Source organism: Stegostoma tigrinum, chromosome 18 (genome assembly GCF_030684315.1).
Source record: "Stegostoma tigrinum isolate sSteTig4 chromosome 18, sSteTig4.hap1, whole genome shotgun sequence".
NCBI classification, from domain to species: Eukaryota; Metazoa; Chordata; class Chondrichthyes; order Orectolobiformes; family Stegostomatidae; genus Stegostoma; species Stegostoma tigrinum.
The window spans coordinates 6,901,493-6,925,024 of record NC_081371.1 but is presented as its reverse complement, the minus strand read 5'-3'; the positions used below and the strand labels follow the sequence as shown (position 1 = coordinate 6,925,024).

At 42.8% G+C, this 23,532-nt stretch overlaps 1 protein-coding gene across 4 annotated transcripts in view; it reads right to left on the bottom strand.

The window, feature by feature from the left end:
• LOC125461119 (DENN domain-containing protein 5B-like) overlaps positions 1-21,919 on the bottom strand; it is a 266,830-nt gene extending 244,911 nt beyond the window's left edge. Inside the window, exon 1 of one of the 4 annotated variants that reach the window (XM_059652281.1) lies at positions 21,551-21,919. In XM_059652281.1, coding sequence (XP_059508264.1) covers positions 21,551-21,650 — 100 coding nt within the window. In that variant the 5' untranslated portion in view covers positions 21,651-21,919. The remainder of the gene's footprint in view (positions 1-21,550) is intronic. The other 3 variants (XM_059652279.1, XM_059652280.1, XM_059652282.1) reach the window with 3 other exon arrangements.
• Between the last annotated feature and the right edge of the window lie 1,613 nt (positions 21,920-23,532).

The window sequence follows — 23,532 nt, the reverse complement described above, 5'->3', positions numbered from 1 at the left end:
CTTCCTAATCATTTGAGTACTTTCCAAAGGGCAGCCACCACGTCGCGCTGCAATGACAACTTGCACAAAGCAAGATCCCACAAACAGTATCCCGCAAATACCTAGGTAACTTGCTTCTTTCTGACGCTGTTTGAAGGATAAATATCGGTGAAGGCAGCAGGAAGAACACCAAGATCTTTTGCATCTGACAGAGAGGGGACGGGGCCACGGTTTGACACCTCACCCAAAAGACAGTGGAGCACTCCCTCAAGCACTGCACCAGAAATGTTAGCTTAGATTACATGCACCGGTCTCTGGAGTGGACCTTGAACCCAGAACCTTTTGATTCAGAGGGATGGGCACTATCACCAAAGGCCAGTGGGTTGAACTGAGTCAGATACATATGTGGGTTGGATCAGAATGAAAATAAGTAACTCCAACTCTGTAGAATCTTGAGTGGCAGCATTGCTGTGCTTGGAGTGCTCCTTCCAACTCTCCTGAATTGTTTCATTGTCAGAAAGCTATGAATAAATTATTACGGCCTCGACGTATGTAAAGTGAGTCCATTTCAAACAAACAAACAATTGGTTCCGGAAGTGTTAAATATTGAAGATATCAAATCAGCTCTTGATGTTGCTTGCTGTGCATGGATATTCTGTTGGCCACAATACTGTCCTTGGGTTTACTGAGGTCTGATACAATGCAAAGCTCTGGTGAAGCAATCCAATCAGGTTAATTCAGTTTGTGGTTTGTTTCAGTAAAGTTGAACACCCATGCCAGACACTGGAGCCTATGTTCCAGGCTAACACTCAGCAGAACCAAGTGACTGCTGCATTGTCAGAGATGCATCTTTTCAGAGGAGATACCAAGCACTTGACAAGAATAATCAGCATATTGAAAACATATTGAGGCACTCACAAATGGAACATACGGCTTCTATTACTCATGCTGTAGATTTAAATGTGAATTCATTTGCCCTCAGTCCTGTGTTGGACATGGAATGCATATTGTAAATATTAAAAGTATAGCAATACCCAAAGTTCCGGACTACTAAGTGACGAGTTACTGGTATAGTGCAATCTGTGCGATGCAAATTCCCATGAACAGGAAAATGAGGCAAGATTAATTGACACCAATTTTATCTTTCAGCTGCCTGTGGGTTAAGGAAAGAGACAACAGATAAGGCATTTTAGTTTTGAGGCTATGTTAGGGTGGAGGTGATGAACCTTGTTTTAACTGCAACAATTCATACTTGCTTCACCAAAGGTCAAGGACTAACTACACATTGAGGTTTAGTCTGGCTTGCCCCTTCCCTGATCACTTGGATTTGCAGACATGGACTGTTCATGTAGCATGAGCCATCATATTTCACCATTTCAGTCATTTGAAACAGAACATCTGCTTGAAAAAAAACAGTCATTGCAGAAAATAATGCTTGCAGAAAAGCATGCTTTGCAATATTTATAACAATTGGCCAGTCTTGGAAAACCTAATCCCATTAACACTAAAGCCAACTGTTTTGTTCTGCTGCGATTTACATGAGAGGAACAGCAACTGTGAATCCAGAGAGCTGTTCCCTCATTCATTGGAGAAATTCCAGACATGTTTCAAAAGACAATATCCAACATTCATATCTGTTTTGGCCGACATATGACTCCAGAGCCGTAGTAATGTGGTTGATTCTTAACTATTCTCTGAGATGATCTAGCAAGAATGTTCAAGAGCAAGTAACAATGGGCAATGAACACATGCTTTGCCAGTGATACTCCTGGACCATTGTAACTTAAAAACAGCAAAGGCAGGAGATGAAGAGAAGACATTAAAGTGTTCAACATTGACAGGATTTCACAGCACAGCAAGAATGCCAAGTTTCTGCCGCACTTCAAGTCTAATTCAGTCAGAATGGTTTCGACAACTCAAACAAGACAGCCCAGCAAGGAGACCACAGTCCCTCCTTATAGGACACGTAATTCTCAAGACAGACCCAAAACATAATTCTGGTTTCTTTCCAGAGGTAGGGCCAAATCTGGTGAGCTTCTCCAGCAATTTCCCTTTCTGCTTCAGATTTCCTGCATACACAGTTCTTTATATAAGAAGACCGCGATATTTTTACTATCCACATTATTTAAACTGACCCTTCTCTCTCTCTCTCTCTCTCTCTCTCCTTTCTTAAGTATACATCTAAAATGCATTACCTCACATCCCAACCTGCACTGCAATACATTCATCGCTGTGCTCACTGGGAGACCAGGACCTGACCAAGGTCAATGCCTCAGAATTTTACATTTCTAATACTTCTAAATCGGATCATGGCCTCTTCTCCTCCTGAATCAGCTCTGGCCTTTTGCCCACTGCTGGCAGTCATGCTCCCAGCTGTCAAGTCTTTGGCATGTCCTTCCAAATCCTTCGTGCGTCTCCCGCCTGAAGATTAGCATAATTTCAGTCTCTTACACAATAGAATTACACCATGATAAAGCCCAGTGTAGACCATTCAGCCCATCATATCCACCCCCACTCTTTGAAAGTGCTATCCAATTACTTCCACACTACTGCACTTTCATGCAAAACAACAAATGCTAACTTTTCAAGAATATATCAGTTTGGTTTGGAAAATTACGAATGAACCTGCTTTTTTCCAACAGTGCACTAAAGATCTTACAAAAAAAAAGCTACATTTCCTTGTTCCACACTCACCCATGCTGTTACAGTTAAAAATCCATCAGGATTATTCCAGAATCTCGAGCATGATCAAATTTCTAGACTGTGCTGGAAAAAAAACCTACAAGAATCAAAAAAATGCGTTGACATTTTAAATGAAAAAAAAATTGTTTTTGTTTAGACATAGACATAGACATAGAACATTACAGCACAGTATAGGCCCTTCGGCCCTCGATGTTGTGCCGACTTGTCATACCAATCTCAAGCCCATCTAACCTACACTATTCCATGTACGTCCATATGCTTATCCAATGACGACTTAAATGTACCGAGAGTTGGCGAATCTACTACTGTTGCAGGCAAAGCGTTCCATTCCCTTACTACTGTTTGAGTAAAGAAACTACCTCTGACATCTGTCCTATATCTTTCACCCCTCAATTTAAAGCTATGCCCCCTCATGCTCGCTGTCACCATCCTAGGAAAAAGGCTCTCAATATCCACCCTATCTAACCCTCTGATTATTTTATATGTTTCAATTAAGTCACCTCTCAACCTTCTTCTCTCTAATGAAAACAGCCTCAAGTCCCTCAGCCTTTTCTCGTAAGACTTTCCCTCCATACCAGGCAACATCCTAGTAAATCTCCTCTGCACCCTTTCCAAAGCTTCCACATTCTTCTTATAATGCGGTGACCAGACAGAAAAATTGGAGATGGCCGAAAACAGGCAGTTTGACTGACAGACAGGAATCACCCAACTGGGCCGTTAGCAGTCAATTATGGGAAGGTTCTGAATGTGTCAGATGACCAATGACTGGTTTTATATTCTAATGCTTGAAATGTCCCAGAAGGGTAGTTGATGTATGGGGCAGGGTTATTGAACCAAATTGTGAAGCACACAAGAGACAGAACCAGAAAAAGATATGGTTTGTACCCGTGTTCTAAAGGTGACCCTTTATGAGATTGTCCAAAGTTTCCGATTGAAAACACAGGCAGGGAAGTCAGATTATGCTCCCGAGAGTGATGTTTAGTAAAATCCAACCTCGCCTCCCCCTCCACCCCACAACTCAACCCACCCAACCTCCCATCTTCAGTTCCTCAAAAAAACTGTGAAAGGTATTTCTGACAGATGAAATATTTTTCCTTTAGCATTTAGCGTGAAAACAATTAAAGATGCAGAGGCTGTAAGGAGGACGAGATATTTAATTTCACGTTTTCATTTGATTCTTACTGTTACCTTAAACTGATCGGGTTAGACCCCTTTTCGACTCAGCGCTGCCCAATCCTGCCAGATAACATGAGTTTTACTGTAGTGATTTATCTAGACTTAGCTGAGAGATATGGGGATCACTTCTTGAGACACAGGAAATATGTTCCATTACAGAAAGCGAGTGGAAAATTCAATATTGGTTTTAAAGTTATGCAAAATTTTAACAGAGCAGTTCTGGAAGGCTAGCTCTCTGCACTTAGCAGAAACAAAATGAGACGAAGTTCTGAAGATGATTCACTGGACCCGAAACATTAATCCTGACTTCTTTCCGCTGATGCTGCCAGACCTGTTGAGCTTTTCCAGCAATTTCTCATTTCGTTTCTGATTTCCAGCATCTGCAGTTCTTTGTTCCTTTTTCTCTCAACATTTGGCAGGTCGGAGACAATAGGATTAGAATTTGGCAAGGTCTTTGAGAAGTGGGGGAAGGGTCTCTGCACAGGATTCATTCACCATTGAAAGTTTCACCATAGGGAATAAGAGAGACAGAGGGAATTCCCCCTATAAAGGTAAAGCCAGATAACTATTTGAAGGAAAGAACAAAAAACACAGAAGTAAAATTAATTTTGCTTTGGTGTAGTATAGAGATAGCATAGACATGGAGGACCATGTTCCCATCTTCTGCATTGTGAATGTAGAACACTATGAACACTTACAATAAACGTCCTTACCTGTTTGCGCCTAATCAGTGTGACACAGAATTACTTGCAAATAAATTCATAGAATCATCATAGCACAGAAGGCCATTCAGCTCATTGCGTTTATACTAGTTCTTCAAACGAGCATCATTACCTTGTGCCACTCTCCTGCTTTCTCCTCCATGCTTATAGTGTCACAGGAAGCAAGGCATAACCTGCATGTTAATTGAGAAGGCACCCTACAACGTTACGCGTAATCTCTGATCTGAAGTCAGTTTGTAGTCTAGGTGAGAGGGGTAAAGGGGCTGCGGGGGGCCGGGGGGAGGCGCAGTAATATATAAGGAATCCTTATGGCACCTTCTGGCAAGATTGGGCAGACTGCAATATTGAAACGGGTCCAATTTTAATCTGATACACTGCACACTGGTTTTAGCAACACACACAGGAAAAGAATCCAATCCAATGCATTATTTACTGGCTTGGCAGCATTTGCTTAGTAAAATACTCCAGTCAGCTGCTGACAGACACAAATGTTAAATGTTCTGAGATGTCTGTCCTGAAGAGTATGTTCTGAATCTTGCCTGCAGATCGTTAAAGTTTCTGTTACAATCAACATATCACTGTGAAAGATAATTAAACTGGAAATGGTATATGTTGACTAAACAACAAGAATGCATCTGCAAACTATATTTAAAAGGCATCTGGATGGTATGTGAATGGGAAGGGTTTAAGAAGAATATGGGCCAAATGCCAAGAAATTGAGACTAGATTACTTTTGGATATCTACTCGGCATGGGCAAGTTGGATCGAAGAGTGTGTTTCCATGTTGTACAACTCTAACTCCCCATCTTCCATCAGGCACAACACTGTCAGTCAAACAGGTCTACGCCACACTGGCAGGTGTACAAGGGAACTCAGTGTGTGAATTGAATTATCTGCTTCTACACCAGTGAGGAAGTGTTTCCGTTCCCTCACCTGCAGCCCCTTCTGCTCGCTATCACATTGCCTTTTGTGAGATCCTGTTGCACATAAATTTGGTGACTGCCTGTTCCACAATTACAATATTGCCCATACCTCAGGAGCATGTCCTACATCTTAGGATATTTTGAGTTGCCATCTGAACACAAGCCTCATGTAAACAAAAAAGTATGCAATAATAATTGTTTCCTTAGAACAGCACTTAAAGACAAATCCAATATCAGTGGAAAAAGAAAACTGGTGGAGATCAGAGAGAGGAAATATGCAAAAATAAATCCTGAGAATAATTCACAAGTTGGTATCCAGAAGTAAATAACTGGTTCGAATTTCAGCTGAAGATTCTGGGTTAGGGACACTTTCCATCTTTCAGATGGCACCTAGCTGACCGTAACATCCATATCTTATGTCTTTTAACATCAAGAAACCTGGTTATAGCAGATTACAGCACTATTGTCAATGCACATCATTTCACGTATGTCCTTCCACCAACCCCAGGCCTCAATGCCAATGTCATTTCCCCAAGCACTGTATGTGGCCTATTCACCAAATAAGAGCAACTCTTTATTTCATGCTGTAGCTTTTGGAGCCTGACTAATCCATGCACAACATAAGGGCAGAGCACTTAAGAGGATATAAAATAGGACATCATTGAAGTCTGAAATCAGACCTCTCAGTCACTTGATTCTTCAGGCCCATTTTAAAATAAGGTTTCGGTGCAATTCTGTGATTATTTTTGGTATTTGTGTTCAACTCAAGAGCTACCCCTCCCCCCCACCTCAAAGGTTTGCTTGTTTCTCCTCCCCAGTCCTCTCTTCCCATGAACGAAATGCAGTCAAGGATTTCTACGCAATTTGGGGATCTGTCGAATATCTGTCAATATGGTGGCAATGTTGGCTCAGTGGTTAACACAGCTGCCTCACAGCGCCAGGGATCCGGCTTTGATTCCAGCCGAGGGAGACTGTCTGTGTGAAGTTTGCATATTCTCCCCGTGCCTGCCTAGGTTTCTTTTGGGTGCTCAGGTTTCCTCCCAAAGTCCTAAAATGTGCAGCTTAGGCAGATTAACCATGCTAAATTGCCCCTATAGTGTCCAGGGATGTGCAGGCTAGATGATAAATACAAGGTTATGGGGACAGGGTTGGCGATTCGTTCCGGTTGGGATACTCTTTGGAGGATTGGTGCAGACGTGATGGGGACCAGGAATACACTAACATTGGGAATACACGAAGTAGTAAATCTGTAAGCTGCAAAGCCATGAAAATGATGCATAAGAACTGGAGGTCTGTTGGCGGTTGTATTGACAACACCAGCAGAGTGGGATTATCAGGAAACTCATTAAATCCAAAGGATGAAAACTAATCTGACAGTCCAAGTAAAGTCCTACCATTCCCAGAAGTCATGTACACATCTTTAATGATAAAAGTCAATTGAAAGGTTCCAACTATTCAAATATTTCCAACATAAAGTGTATAGTAGAAGATAAAAGACAATCAAAGCAATTTTTAACATCAGGTCCTTTTAGACAAATTATTGAATACCATAAGAAATACATAATCATCTCTTAAGAATATAAGATGTAGGAGCAGAAGTAGCTCTGCCCAAGGTCTCAACTGTTCTTTTCGGCCAGCTCCTCATAGCTCAGAACTCTCCATCTTTATAAAAAAAACCTGTCTCCCTCCTCTTTTAAATACTTTCAGTATCTAGCATCCACAAATCTCAGAGGTATTCCAGATATTCACTACTCTCTAGGAGAAGAAATTTCTTTTGTTTTTCAGTTTTAAAAGTGTCCCCTTGTTCTGTCACCAAGTCCCATATAGTTCATGATTCCCTCACTAGTGGAAACATTCCCCTCATTAGCTACTCTATCAAGCCCCCTTTCAATTGTTTCAGTGAGATCACCTTTCATTCTCCTAAACTCTAATGAATAACGGTCTGACCTATTTAGCTGTTTTTGGAAGTCAACCCCTTTTATCCCAGGAGCCAGCCTAATGAATCTCTTTCAAAATCCAATGTCAAAATATTCATTCTTAAAAACGTGGACCAAACCATGGACAATACTCCAGGTGTGGCCTCACCAACATCCTGTACCATTGTAACAAGAGTTCTCCACGTTTAAACTTCAACTTCCTAACAATAAAAGCCAAAATTCCATTTAAGTATATGCTGAACCCACATGCTAACTTCTTGAGTTTCTTGCACAAGAACTCTCAGATCTCTCTGCGCTGCACTTTTTTCTATCTACTTGTAAATCATTGTTGACATTTTACCAAAGCACACGACCTCACACTTTCCCATACTAAACTCGCAAGTTTTCACCCACTTACTCAACCTATCTATATCCCCTGGCAAATTCCTTATGTCCTCATCACAGCACTGTAACAATAGTGAACATGGCAGTCTTTTTAATTTACTTTCAGTTCAGGTCTTTATCATTTTTGTAATTTTTTCTACAAGTTTTTCCCCTCAAGATTGAAAATTGGACCCGTACGATATTTTGAGCAGATAGACAAATTCACAAATGATGAGTCTTTACTGTCCAGGGTTCAGAAGCCACATTAAAATATGGTGCATTCCAATATTCAGTGGCATCTCAAAGATAAAAGCCACAGATTGAAACACAAGAGTGAGGCAGACATCTTTATTGTCACAGGAAATCCAAACTAACATTTAGGATATGGTAGTGACCAACAGACCATTCAAAAGGAGACAATTTTCTCCATGAAAAGATCAGAGGAGTTCAAGAGAACAGCATCAAAATGCATTTATATATCACCTTAAATACACAGTTAAAATTTCCAAGGTGTTTCACTTGAAATGTTACCATAAAAAAGATGATTTGGGAGGGATGACCAAAAGCATAATCATAGAAGTTGGTTATAATGAGGGAAGCAGCTAATTGGAGGAGAGAAAATGGACTGTCACTGAGGTTAAAGAAAGGAGTGCTACAGCATAGAACCCAATGGCTGTAAAGGAGGAGAGGTTGCATGTCAAGGGCGTGACAGTCAATCCTAAGACCCCTCTCCTCCCCACCTGGTAATATGCAAAGTCCTTCTGAAAAAAGTAGGATACAGGCATAAATAGGAAACTGTTCCTACAGCCTCTCTGTAGCTCTTGGTCGCTCTTTGCTATCTGGTAACAGAACAGGGATCAGCCACACACTTAATGACCTCAGCGAATGAGCTCTCTCCCTACATTATAGATAAAGAGTCTTGCTTCAGTGTTAAAATGACAGAAGATGTCTACATTAGATCTGTGACTAAATCTATTCTGAGTAAATGCAGTGAAGGGTAGATAGGAGAAGCTGAGTAGACATTTGTCAGCCTGGACTGTGATAAGCCAGAGCCACCAAGCAAAGGCTTCATGGCTAAATCCAACTTTTCATTCACTTCAACTAAGGCTGAGACATAACTGACTGCAAAGCCAGATAGAACCAAGGCAAGATCATGAATTATTATTTTCTATATCCAGCCAGCGAAAATGCAACAAGTACAAAATATTGAAGACCCATCCAATTTTCAAAAGGACATTTTACTAGATTAAAAAAAAGTTGATTTATTACATTGTAAAACTAAGTTTTATTTCCGTACACAGCAATCAGCCTGGTGGCCTTAACTCACAGATTAATAATACAGATACACCCACTGCATTGATGCATTTTTTTTTAAATGACCACAAAATTTATTTCCCTCTTTCATGGGTCTAAACTAATCACAATGCGAAGATCCAACAGAAATCTCAAAGCAAAAACTGCAACGTTCATGAAACACCTACCTTGACATTTAAGTTGCACTTAGGTGAACTAATTGACATGTCTTATGTCTTATGCCAAAGCATACAGGGTTTAAGGGCTCTTGTGGCACAGTGATAATGTCCCTGCTTTTAAGCCAGGAGGTCCAGGTTCATGTTCCACCAGGTCCAGAGATGTTTAAGAACATGTTCATTAGGAAATGTCGACGGGGCTAGAGGTCAAATGATGGAAAATGGGATGCGAGTAGATAGATGTTTCATTAGCATTATAGACATGATGCACTGAAGGACCTCTTTCTCTGTATCGTAAAACTCTTAGAAAACCACAGGCTGTAAAATGGAAGAATTTGCATTATTATAGTGCCTTACAGCTGATGAGGAGGCGCTTTGAAGTGTAATCTCTTGTTGTAATGCTGGAAATATGGGATCCAATTTGCAAACAAGATCCCATAAGCGGCAATGTTATCACAATCACTATGCTTTGGTGTTGCGGAGGGACAAAAATTAGCACCTGGAAGATCACCACCAGCTGTCTTTGAAATACTGCAGTGGGATATTCTACATTCACCTCAGAGTAGAGACAGGACTTTGGTTTAATACTTGACTTAAAAGATGGCACCTCAAATAGTGCAGCACTTTCCCGGTGCTGTTTTGGCGTATATTATATTTTATTGATGCAATTAGTAGACAAAATGCAGAAACTTCATCGTGAAATCAGAAACCTCTACTCCATGGTATGCTCTGTTGTTTGTACTATGACAGATTCTGTGATCAGGAAAGGAGACAGAAAGCCCTATTTGGGCATTGCACTAACAGGGGCCAGTCAACCACACTGAGTTTCACATCCCCAGAGCCATGAGGCACACAAGAGTATCCATGCACAACTCACTTGTGCCACTTCAAAAAGCACACTGAAGATTTACTACTTAACTACCCAGTTCACTGATGAAGACTGATCTTTGAGTTCAGATGGTGTTTGAACACCGTTTGGTCACTGAATGCAAACACATGGAGACGTTAACATGTGCAAGACATCCAATCACATGAAGGACATGACAGCTTTAAATGATCAGAAGCTGGCATCTTTGCTGAAAATGACAGGGTTTGATAGATTACTGGAGGGACCCAGAATCTCTCAGAATTACTGTCAAGCTCATCACGAAAACAATGAGAGATAAAATGCTTACTGAGCAGCGCTGCCCTATTGTCTGTTCACTTGCCCTGCAAATGGACTGAAGGAGTTTGGTACAGACATTAATATTCAGTTAAGCTTGTACAAAATAACATAAATTAATTCTGCATCCCAAGACAGTTTCTTCATCCCTACAAAGCACAACAAACCACATCTCACTCATTCCCACTGCAGGCAATTTCAACACAATGTACCATGTCTCATTTACCCCAAGTATGTAATGACTGACTTGAACAAAATTTATTTAGCATATTGCAACTAACATGGGCTCTGAGAGTGAAAGATTATACTTAAACCTGCAATGCTCTTCATTCATCATTTAAGTTGCTTTTCCAACCAGTGCTGCTCTTTACCCAACAGTGTTTCACTTGTATTTTTACACTGGCTCAATCATCAAACTACATTAAAAAAAACTTTTCAAATTTCCTGATAAAGAAATTGGACTTTCAGGAGTTAAGGGATTCCTTTGTTAACTGGATAGCTCTTTCAAAGTGCTGGCACCAGTGGAATGGGCAGAAGAGCCTCCTTGGCTGTACAGTTCTGTGATTTGAACATGTTTATTCAGTGCCAACTCGCATTTAGAAAGGTGTAAGAATGGGTCTAGTTAGATCCCTGCAATGTAAGGAAAGACAGTAAGGAAATTCTTCCACCCATCTTTACAATTTGCTGACAGCTTAATGACACTGCTATAATTTCCTGTTGTCGGTTTTTAAATGCCGAGCACGGTGCAGTCAATTTACTAACGAAATTTGGCGTCATTCAATTACACCATGCTCATGTCTTTGCCTCCAAGGTTCACTAGCAAATACTGTGCACGCAAAGGATTTGGTTTAAACCCATCATGCTTACGCTTGCTTCTTGAAAATGTTATCCAAAACCTTTTCATTCCCCTGCTCCTTCCTCACAGCCCTGCAACTCTTCCCACTTCAAATGGTTAGCTGATAGATATTGAATGTGCGGCCATCACACTTTCAGGCAACGGTCATAATGCAGGCTAAAACAACTGACTGTGTAATTTATTTTAACATGCTGTTATTGCTTCTTTTACCAATGATCTGAAATCTGTATCCATCCTTAAATGACCCTTCTGCCAGTGAATACATTTTAGGTACTCTGTCAAAAACCCATTCAGAATTTTCAAGTCATCTGATCACCTTCTCTGCTTTAAGTCAGGAAACCTCTTCACGTAATTGGCACCCCTCATCCCTGATATTATCTAAGGAAATCTCTTCTGTACCCTTATCAAGTGTTGCAATAGTGTAGTGCCCAGAACTGAACATATTACTCCAGCTGAGGCCTAACCAACAGCTTATAAAGATTTAGCCTTAACTTTGTTGCTTTTGGGTGCTGTATGAAAGCAATCTCAACTTCAAACACTTTTTTGCATTCTATAAAAACTGAAACAACCGTGGATGCTGTAAATCAGAAAGAAAAACAATGATTGTTGGAAAAACTCAGCAGGTCTTGCAGCATCTGTGAAGAGAAATCAAACTAACGTTTTGGGTCCACTGGCCATTCTCAGTTCTTTTCTCGGATGCAGCAAGACCTGCTGAGCTTTTCCAGCTATTCCTGATTTTTGTTCCCTCCTGTAATCTGTTGTTCTCCTCCTTGCTGTGTGCTACATTTCTGAGTTATAGACAATAGACAATAGGTGCTGGAGTAGGCCATTTGGCCCTTCGAACCAGCACCACCATTCATTATGATCATGGCTGATCACCCACAATCAGTATCCTGTCCCTGCCTTATCCCCATAACCCTTGATTCCACTATCTTTAAGAGCTCTATCCATCTCTTTCTTGAAAGTATCCTGAGAGTTGGCCTCCACTGCCTTCTGGGGCAGAGTATTCCATATATCCTCCACTCTCTGGGTAAAGAAGTTTTTCCTCAACTCTGTTCTAAATGGCCTACCCCTTATTTTTAAACTGTGCCCTCTGGTTCTGGACTCACCCATCAGCGGAAACGTGCTTCCTGCCTCCAGAGCGTCCAATCCCTTAATACTCTTATACGCTTCAATCAGATCCCCTCTCATCCTTCTAAACTCAAGTCCAGTATACAAGCCCAGTCGCTCCAATCTTTCAACATATGATAGTCCTGCCATTCCGGGAATTGACCTTGTGAACCTATGCTGCACTCCCTCAATAGCAAGAATGTCATTCCTCAAATTTGGAGACCAAAACTGCACACAATACTCCAGATGCAGTCTCACCAGGGCCCTGTACAGCTGCAGAAGGACCTCTTTACGGAAACGTGCTTCCTGCCTCCAGAGTGTCCAATCCCTTAATACTCTTATACGCCTCAATCAGATCCCCTCTCATCCTTCTAAACTCAAGTCCAGTATACAAGCCCAGTCGCTCCAATCTTTCAACATATGATAGTCCTGCCATTCCTATACTCAATTCCTCTTGTTATGAAGGCCAGCATGCTATTAGCTTTCTTCACTGCCTGCTGTACTGTGTCTTGCAGCTAACTTTGATGTTATGCCTCAGGCCTAATCAAAATTATATATCACAAAATTATATATACTGATCCCAACAGTAGTCTCCATGGAACACTAGTATACGCACTGATAAACAACATTTCACCTCTGTTTCAATTAAATTACTGACTCTCTAATCCCATAGACCTCGATTTCCCTAACAAACTCACTCTGTTAGACTTTATCAAAAAGCTTTTGACTCTCCACATACACTACATCAGTGGGCATGGTACAGTTTATATGTTACTGTTAGTGACCCAGAACTGCAGACAGTGACCCAGACAGAGGTGTTCAAATCCTAATATGGCAGTTGGAAGTAAAGTTAATTGAATAAATCTGGAACTAAAATCTAGTATCATTAATGGGGACCATAAACTAGTGGATTATCACAAAAACCGTTCTCGTTCCCTAATATTCCCTAATGAAGCAAACCCACCATCCTTACTCAGTCTGCTCAAATCAACACCAAGTGGTGGAATCTGAAATATCTTAACGAGATCCCAATTCTAATCCAAATGCTGTGCAAAATGATAATAAAAAGCAAAAATTGGACAATGAGGTACCTCACAAAGTCACACACAGCGCAGTGGACACTGCAAAGTTTTCCACAGTAATATCCAGGGCTCCATGTTAATACTGGGAGAGCTGTCCCACTGACTAATCATACGCAGAGCTGGTTTGGTGCAAGACTCTTCTCTAACCATACTAAGGTATGTTCTTTGCCACTGGTGGCAGAGGGGAGAGATCCTCCTGAGATGCTAACACAGTAGCATACTGATGGGAGGAAGTCTCCTGTTAGCCCTCAATATTGATTCCGCGCACCCTACATTCACGTGGTATCGTGGTCAGACATGGGCAACAACACTTCCTGTTGCTTACCACCTCCTAATAACCAACCACTCCCCAACCTTCCAGACAATGAATCAGTACTCCTCCATATCAACACCTTTTCCAAAAAACACAAAGGGTAGTGAGCACATGGAACATATTTGTGGTGATGGACATTGGGACAGAGAGTCATAAAGTTGTATGCTATGGAAACACACCCTTCAGTCCAATTCATCCACGCTGACCTGATATGCTAACTTAACCTAGACCCATTTGCCCAGAATTGGCCTGTTTCCCTCTAAACCCTTCTATTCATTTACCCATCCAGATGCCTTTTAAATGTTGTAACTGTAGCAGCCTCCACCACTTCCTCTGACAGTTCATTCCATGCATGCATCGTCCTCTGAAAAAGTTGCCCCTTCGGTTCCCTTTAAATCTTTCCCCTCTTACTTTAAACCTATGTCCTCTAGTTTTGGACTTACCCACCCTGGGGAAAAGACTTTGACTATTCATCCTGTACATACGCCTCATGGTGGCTCTGTAGTATCACCGACGTAAGGAGAAAGCCAAGTTGGTCTAGGCCCGAAACGTCAGCTTTTGTGCTCCTAAGATGCTGCTTGGCCTGCTCTGTTCATCCAGCTCCACACATAGTTATCACCAATCTACCTATTGTGTATGCGAATGTCTCCATGGACACAGTTCCCACTTTCCCACCGCGCCAAGTGGAGCTACCACGAGGTTAAATGGCATGGGTTCTCTTCAGAACCAGCAGATGCAAACTGGGTCTCCACGAGATACTGGAAGCCTGTTGCAGCAGCAGAATCTTATTCCTCAACAATGTTTAACCTGACGATTGGTCCAGCAAGTTTCTCACTCTCCCATTGGCACGTTGCAATCAGACAAAACTTTAATTTCACAAGGAGAGCATGCCAGGACCAAGGACCAGGCAGACCTGAAAATCAGTTGGCTAATGCCAACACAGAAAAACTGGTGTGCTGAATGCTGCATGGTGGGACTGGGTGGAGTGGGGTGCCGGGGGGGCGATAGCTTTGTGGTATTATCACTGGGCTATTAATGCAGAGGCCCAGATAATATTCTGGGGACCTGGGTACGAATCCCGCGTTGGCAGATGGTGTGAATTGAATTCAACAAAATATCTGGAATTATGATGACCATAAATTCATTGTCAATCATCTGGAAAAACCCATCTGGTTCACTAATGTCCTTTAAGAAAGGAAGCTACCATTCTTACCTGGTCTGGCCTACAATGTGACTCCAGACCCACAGCAATGTGGTTGACTCTGAGCTCCCCTTTGAGCAATTAGGGATGGGCAGTAAATGTTGCCTGGCCAGCAACACCCTTGTCCAGTTAATGAAGAAACAGCATTCAACAAACAGAGCTAAAGCAATTCCATAGCGAACAAATTGGATCCAAGTTCTGCAATGCTGCACTACCCATCTTGAAATGCAGCGGACAATGAGACAACTAATTGGAGGAACCAGTAAGCATCCTCATTTCAGAGATGGCAGAGCCAGTGCTCGCTGCCAAAGATAACGCTGAAGTGGTTACAAATAAGCCAGAAATGCCCAGTGAGCAATCCCCCTCATCCCGATGTCTTCACCAACTCAGGATTAATCTTCACCCAATTTGACTCACCCTTCCCAACACAGAAGACTCTGTGCACCTAGTCAAGCATTACCATGAGAGTGATCAACCTGACAATGGGGTAAGTGTGTAGATATGAGCCAACAATTAAAAAGCAGGACACCTCCAATCCAGCCAAATATCACCATCCCAATTAACTCGTTGAACTTTCTGCTGGAGAATGCTGTTGAAAGCTCCATCATTTATGTTGACGCAACAATAACTTGATCTTTAATGCTTTCCAAATCACATTATAGCCTCTGTAGAGCCATGGACACAAAATTTAAATTCCAGAGACAAAGTGAGAGAAACTGCTCTTGTCTTCCAGCCAGTATTTGACGCAGTATGATATCAAGGAGCCCATGCCACCAACAACCAGATTCAAAGAACCACTTTTTTAAAAACCTAGTTACGGACTGATAGAATCTGAGGTTGTTTGACTTTTGTCACCATTCGAGTGGATGTGATGTACAGGTTTTACACACAGCCACCATCTTGTTTCACTGAAATACCAGCGACAAAAACAGCCACTCGGGAATAATCACAAAAATACTTTCACCATCACACAGAAAATATTGTGCTTCACTGCTCCAGGATGGGCGCCAGGGGCTGAGTACAGTAGTGAAGCCCGTTTTCCCAAAATTTAACACGTGAGATTGCATCTGCGTAGCACCACTCGTGACTTCCGGCCCATTGCAAAGTGCTTTCCACCAACTAGTTAAGAGCTGCAATGTGGGAAAGCCAGCAACTGATTTGTGCATAGCCAGATCCCATAGGCATTTGAGGGTGGGGGGGGTGTGTTGGCGAGATAAACAATTGTGTTGGTCTGTTTTAGATGTTGAGGGATACAGCGGAGAATGTTCCTGGACCTCCACAAGGCATCGACGTGCCTTACCGTTTCACCCAACATGCACAGCGCTTCCTCAGCTCTGCACTAAAGCGTGAGCCTAAGCTCTGTGCTTTGATTGCTGGAGTCGAACTTCAATCCACAAGTCTGACTCAGAGGCGAAAGGGCTACCCACTGAGCCCACAGCTGACATCCTGCCAGAATATTAAGCAGTTAGCAGGGTCTGAGAATGCAAGCATACAAATTATCTGTGCCTAACCCGGAGGAACATCGCAGCTTACACATGCCAATCTTTTGTGGTACCCAGGAGCTAATGGAATGGGGAAATAATGCATACAGTCAGCTGGGCAAACATGAATCCTACTCCCTGCTGGCAAATCATAAATCGCCTTGGATAATGGTTATGGAGAAATGCCTGCCCCAGACTGTACCACCAGCAAGACCGAAGGAAGCTGTGCCAGGGAAAAGGAAGGCTGTGAAAGATCGGAACCTTGGGTGATAAACACCATTTTACCACCAGTCACGCTGTTTTATTTAAACCCTCCTCTTAACTCGACTCCCGCAGGGCACTGGCAAAAAAGGGAAAATCACCCCCCCCCCATATGTCCCCAGATCTGCACGACAAGTAACAGAGTTCATTTAATCCCTCGTCTCAGTTCTGTGTATCAGCCAAACTCTTCTGGTGGACACCTTCATTTTTTCTAGGTCCGAAATGTCAGCCTTCCTGCTCCTCTGATGCTGCTTGGCCTGCTGTGTTCATCCAGCTCTACACCTTGTCATCTCTTCATTTTTAGCCACTTTGGTTCTGTAACCCTTTAAATTGGCCATCAAGTATGTATCCGCGGTGATTCTGAAATTTGCCATTTGCCCTCGATTCCCAGTCCTACCATTTTTGGGCAGTGATTTAAGATGTCTTCTCCCAAGTGAGTGGGAAAAAAAACACTTCCTGAAGAGACTTCTGAATGGCATTGTTTTTAAATTGAAGGTCATTCCCCCTTCTTCTGGAAGCAGTTTATCCATCCTATTGAATCCATTTTTATCATTTTAAACACTTTGATTAGATCACCCTTCAACACTCTAAAGCCAACAAACCAAACTAATGCAATATGTCCTGATAATCCAATCTTTCAGCCCTCTTAAATTCACTGAGAGACGAAAGTATTGATTTGGGGGTCTTAATCCAGCAAATCAGGGCATATGGCAGAGCTGCTGTGAGAATGCTGTGCTCCTTTTCATTGTAGACAGAGGAGGGTAAGGACTGTTGTGCATATTTTAGCAATCGTGTTGGATTGAAGACATGGAAAATTACAAACAAGCCATTTCAAAAAAGGCTATTCAAGGCAGAATAAACTATCGGGAAGTGGTGACAGTGCGCGAGCCAGTCATTAAACTTTTCCCATTCCAATGCTATATGAAATATTGCACAATATCAATATTTGAAAGACAGCAAAATAGGAAATTGCCATAAACATGATTCCAGGTGTCAAAAGACTGATTCAGGACTTGCAAGCTGGGATGCTTATAAATTCACGCCACACACAGTGAACAGAAAAGATCGCTCAGGCTCAGAATGGTGCTGGAGAACAATTTAAAGATTTGTGCTTCAGCTGTTGGCTCTTTGATGGGGAAAAATGCAAACAAAAAGGTTTTGCTCCCCAAAGAATCGAAGCTAGCAAATCAAAACCGGAGTGTTTTGTATCGAGAAATATAGCACTTCTGACTAACAAATCTGCTAAGCTCCACATTAGTAAACTGTCCGAAAAAAATCATATGGAGAGGGGTGAGAGTGGGGATAATCTTTTAAAATCTAATTTCTCGACACGCTCAGAAACAACCACCCCACAACAATTATCTAGAGAAGCTGCACCCCATGGATAATAATGACAGTGAGACTGTTTGACATGACCAAAGAACATTTGTATAGAAAACCATAGGTTTGCACAGCAGCAAATACCGACCCATATATGACATCTTACATGACCTTAGCATATCCCAAAGTGCTTAGCAGCCATTGAAATCTTTTTCTGCAGTGTAACGCAGGGAAACATATTACACGCAGCAGGATTGTACAAACAGTAATGGGATAACGACTAGATAATCTGTTTTAGTGATGTTGCTTGTGAGATAAATATTTGCCAAGACACTGGGGAGACTAACTCTGCTCTTGCTCAAATATTACCACAGATCTTTCACATCGACCCAAAGAGCTGCACTTCTGACGTTGCAGCACTCCCTCAGTGCCCAATTAGCATCATCACGGAGGTATACTCAACGATAGTAGGATTTGAGCCACTGCCCTTAGGGCTGAGACGCAAGGGTGTGACAAACAGAGAGCAGTGGCTGCCACAATAAGTCACATCTAGTAAAGACCAGCTTCCTAGCACATCTTCCCACTTCAGCACCTCAGCAGTAGGAATGGAATGCATATGGATATGCCTTGAAACAAGAAATAATTTTAATGCTTGTAAATGTGCTCACTCGTCACGTATCTCGGAATTCAAACTGGGAGTAGGCACTTAAGGCACTATGCTGTCTTCTGATAATGACAAACATTTCTAATCTTCACTCAATTAAAACCCTGAAGGCTGAACATCAACCCAACGCTGTTTTATGATGGATAATGGCAATAACAGTCAACAACTGCATTTAAGTAAATAATTATTCCACAAGCTGAACAATTCAGAGTGGCTTCATCTGAATTCCATTAATCCAATAAACAGAACATCACAAAATTATCATTCAGCTCTGGGACTGCATTGGGCCAGAGGGTTTGTAATGCAATTCCTCAATTGTTTAACTTAGCCACCCAGTGCTAATGATTTGAGCTATAAAATGCAAATATGTAATAGCCCCAGCAAGGCAGGCACTGCACCTCATCCATCACTAGAGAGGGATCTTTTCATTCAGATAATGTGCATCATTTTAACATTGCAGAGGTGGACTGTACCTCTGAGTATTTTGAAGCACCACTGCATAATGCAGCAGAATGCAGGCTGTTTCATCCAAGTTTCAGCTGAGACAGAGGAGAAAAGAAACGCCTTGCCAACACTGAAAATATTGCATATGTTTTATAACACAATCTATCTCAGCACCTAAAATAAAAATTAGTTTAGCTTGTATTTCACTGATTTATTAAATTAAAAAGTTTGATGTTTGAACAGTACAACTTATTTGCAATTGATTAGTACTATTTTGTCTGAGTTGGCGTGTTCTGAGACCAGTTTCTTTCCTCCCCTTGGAATCAATGCCTCACAATTCCATGGACTGTTATGTCCTCTCCATTACATTCTCAGTGCCTCAGTCTTCTTGAGTAACACAATCCTCAGGCAGTTCATTTAGTCGTGAGGGGACATCACAACTGCACCCAGTCCTAGGCTCGCCCTACATCTGATATCCACGCACCGTCCAGTAAGAGTCAAACAAGCAAGGCCCCAGCCAATTACAATAGCAGTTACTGTCAACCAGCCAACTTGAGCCAACTCTGCACAGACCAGTCTGGACTAATCCACTCAGTCACTGGGCATCTGAGGTAATGTGTTTATATTGGACCATTAGTGACATTCAGCAACCAGTATCCAACTCAATACCTTCCATCCTAACACAAGCAGAATTGGGCTATACAGTTCTTTTGAGTGTCTCCATGAAAATAACAGGTAAGCATATAAGCTTTCCAGAAACTGAAACTTGCTTAACACAGAAAAACATGATGAACATAATTAAAAAGGTAAAAGAAGACTTCTTTGTTGAAATACTGCTTTGGGACCACCCCGGCATGTTCAAAACCAAATGAAGCACAGGACATTTGAACAGTGGTTGCTGATGTCGTTTAAGAAAGTTAGCAGCAAGGTCCCACAAACAGCAAGATAATGGCTTGATAATTTATTTTAAATGATCTTCATTAAGGAATAACTACCATCCAAAAACACTGGGAATAAATCCACTGCTATTGTCTTCTACATCCACCCTGGAGGGAATATTACCTCTCAGTTTAGCATCTCGCTCAAAAAAATAGCACTTCCAACATCCCCTTAAGTATTGCACTGAGTGTCAGTCTACATTGCATGCTGAGTCTCTGGAGTGAGATTTGAACTCATAACCTTCAGACAGAGTTGGGAATTTTTTTCTAATTAAGCCAAGGTTTCACATTTAGTTTTACTTTTATTTTAAGTATTTTTGTTTACACAACAGCCGGACACATTGCCGACAAAACCACGCAGATTACACCACTTCTGAAAGGCTGCCCAAGACACGAATTTCACCTAAGGACACACTCACACCAAACAAACCACTCCCGACACAGACCCCCACATCATCTACTCAATGGGACCACGGCCAACTTCACTCAGTAAAGAATTTTGCTGGAGAAAACAGCGCAGTTAAGTCCTGCACACAGCAATGCAGCACTTTTCTGAGCTGTTCTATCGGAGGGACCTTCAAAGATTTCTGCTTGCCTCAACATCAAACTGCAGAAAGGAAGAGTAATTTGGCAAGAGGCAGCCTGTCTGCTTCTACAGTGCTGTGGAAACTTCTGGATTTATCCCATCAGTGGCCATTCGTGTCGTGGAACATCGACAAGTGCGTGTCGACTTGTGCCTTTCAAAGTCAAACCCGACTGAAATTGTCATGTACAATCCCTAATAGGCAGGGATACAGCTGGATGCAGGTAACAGAACGGAGCTGATCAGTCACGATTTAAGCCAGTGGGCTTTTGAGAATACATCTCCCTCGCAACCTGCCCCCAAATCCTGAATTCAACACCGCAGCATCCAACAGGACGCAGGGATATAGGGTTTCGGGATCTGGAGGGGTGGGGAATGGAAATTAAAGACACGAGAAAAAGTAAACAACTCCAAAACGCTGGTGGAGACGGGGAAGCAGGGCGGGACAGGGGGCTCCAGGGCGATGCCGTCCTTGGTCGAACAGCCCGGTGACCCACACCGTTTCAGAGCAGCCACTTGAGCGGGTGTGAATCTGTGCCCTCATTAATTTATACTGGGGAGAAGGGGTGGGAGCACCGGAGCAGAAGGAGTTAAAGGCGAAGTGCGCTGACATTACACAAGAAACAAAACACACCACCCAGGAACCCATCTTTATCCAGAGGGCGAATCCTTTCGTCTGAAATCTACAACAGAAGGTGAAATTCACAAGCAGGTCTATATTTAAGACCCCACGCTTTTTTTTCCACCCAATGTACAGACACCCCCCTCCTGTGAATGTTCACTGGAATATAAGATGCAGTCAGTCCTCCTCGCAATCGCGGTTCACCCCCACGCCAAGCCCGGGTTCAGCCCCGCTCACCTACCGGAGAGTTCATCGGGCTCCAGTCCGCTGTCAGTGTCGATCCCGGCCACCACGAAGTAATCGGCGAAGCGGCAAGATCCCGAGTTGCTGCTGTGACTCATGTTGGCCGCCGCTGCTCTGCTCCTGCTGCTGATCTCCGGCTCATTCTCTCACCGCCCTGTCCATATCCCGGAGGCTTGGAGCGCTTCCCGAGCTGCCCTGTTGCAGGCACCGTGTCTCTCTGCGCTGCTTCTCCGTCTACCTCCTTCTGACTCTCTCCACACTGTGTGTGTGTGTTCACTCCCTCGCTCGCTCCCCACACTGCCTCCCGACGCACTACAGGCGCCACTTTCAAACCAGTATCCAATCCCCCAGCCTTTGTTTCGTTTCGCCTTCCTCTTGTTCAATCCTTCGTCTTCTTCCTACGAGCACCTGAAGTCCAGGCCCCTCCAAGCCTTAGAGAGGGGAACGGCCAGCCTGGATTCAGCCGACGACTTAAGAGCTAGGATATGTTCCGACCCGACAGTAATTTTAAACTATTGGGGAAACACAATGAATGGAAATATACTGAGAGGTGGAAATACAGTCATAGAGCTGTACAGCATGGAAACAGACCTTTCAATCTAACCCGTCTGTGCCTATCAGATATCCTAACTTAATCTCGATCCATTTGCCCCTATTCCCGAAACTCTTCCTTTTCATGCACCCACTCAAATGCCTTTTAAATGTTGTCATCGTACGGGCCTTCACCACTTCATCTGGCAGCTCATTCCATACACCCATCAGCCTCTGTATGGAAAAATTTGCCCCTTTGGGTCCCTTTTAAATCTTTCCCCTCTCACCTTAAACCTATGCCCTCTAGTTTTGGACTCCCCCAACTCTGGGGAAAAGATCTTGACTATTCAGCCCCATCCGTGCCCCTCATGATTCTATAAGCTTTTTTATAACCCTATCTAGCCAGATCCCCACCTAGCCCTTGGTATGATGCATGCTGAGCATCCAAAATACCCTTCCCCACTGTCAAGCCTTGAAATCTGTGGTGATCCCTCAATAAAATCTGTAGGAAGGAGGGCAGGGAGGTTGGGGAGAGAGCTGTGTGATTGAAAGTCAGGGGGAGGACTGTGAAAAGGGCGGGGGAGTGGAGGAGCTGGATGTGTGAGACCTACTGTCTCTTACAGCAAGAGCAGGATTGCTGTGACTCAGTGACAGCAACTTCTCATGGTTGGTGACTCCACATTTCAGAGCGAGGGGTCCACGTAACTAATGGCATGCCGTCAGTGATGAGGGGAGGGAAGAGGCAGGAATGAGGGAATGACAGATTCACAGGGAGCACAGGATTTGGAAACTCACAGGGTCTTGCAAATGCACAGAGACAAGAAACAATAAAAACATAAGCGTGAAAAATTCAGCACAGGTGTCAAGTGTTTTCACCTTTGCACAAACACTAAAGATGTCCAGAGAAAATCAAATGGGAAGACCTGTACTGACTCAAGAGCAAGGCAGAGTGAGACACCCTCTCCTCATGAGTCCGTCTCAGTTCGGAACCATCAGAATGGTGTGATGTGGAGGAGTTGGTGTCGGACTGGAGTGGGTGAAGCCAGAAGCCCATAATGACACCAGGTTACAGTACTACAGGTTTATTTGAAATCACAAGCTTTCTGAGTGCAGCCCCTTCATCCGGTGCAGGAATGATACAGCACAGAAGGGGGCCATTCAACCCATTTTGTCCCTGCTGACCCCAAAACACCCCGATGCCCTTTCCAATTCAATCTTCCTGCAGACGACCCATGGTCTTGCAGCTTACAGCATTTAAAGTACAGAACGAGGTAACTTTTAAAACAGTTTAGGGTCTCTTCCTACCAATTCAGGCAGCAAATTCCAGACACCTACCGTCCTCTGTAAATAAAGTTTTTCTTCTCATCTCCTCTAATCCTTCTGCCACTTCACTTAAGTCTACGACCCCTGCTTTTTGAACTCCCAGCCAAGGTTCCTCCTGTCTCCTCT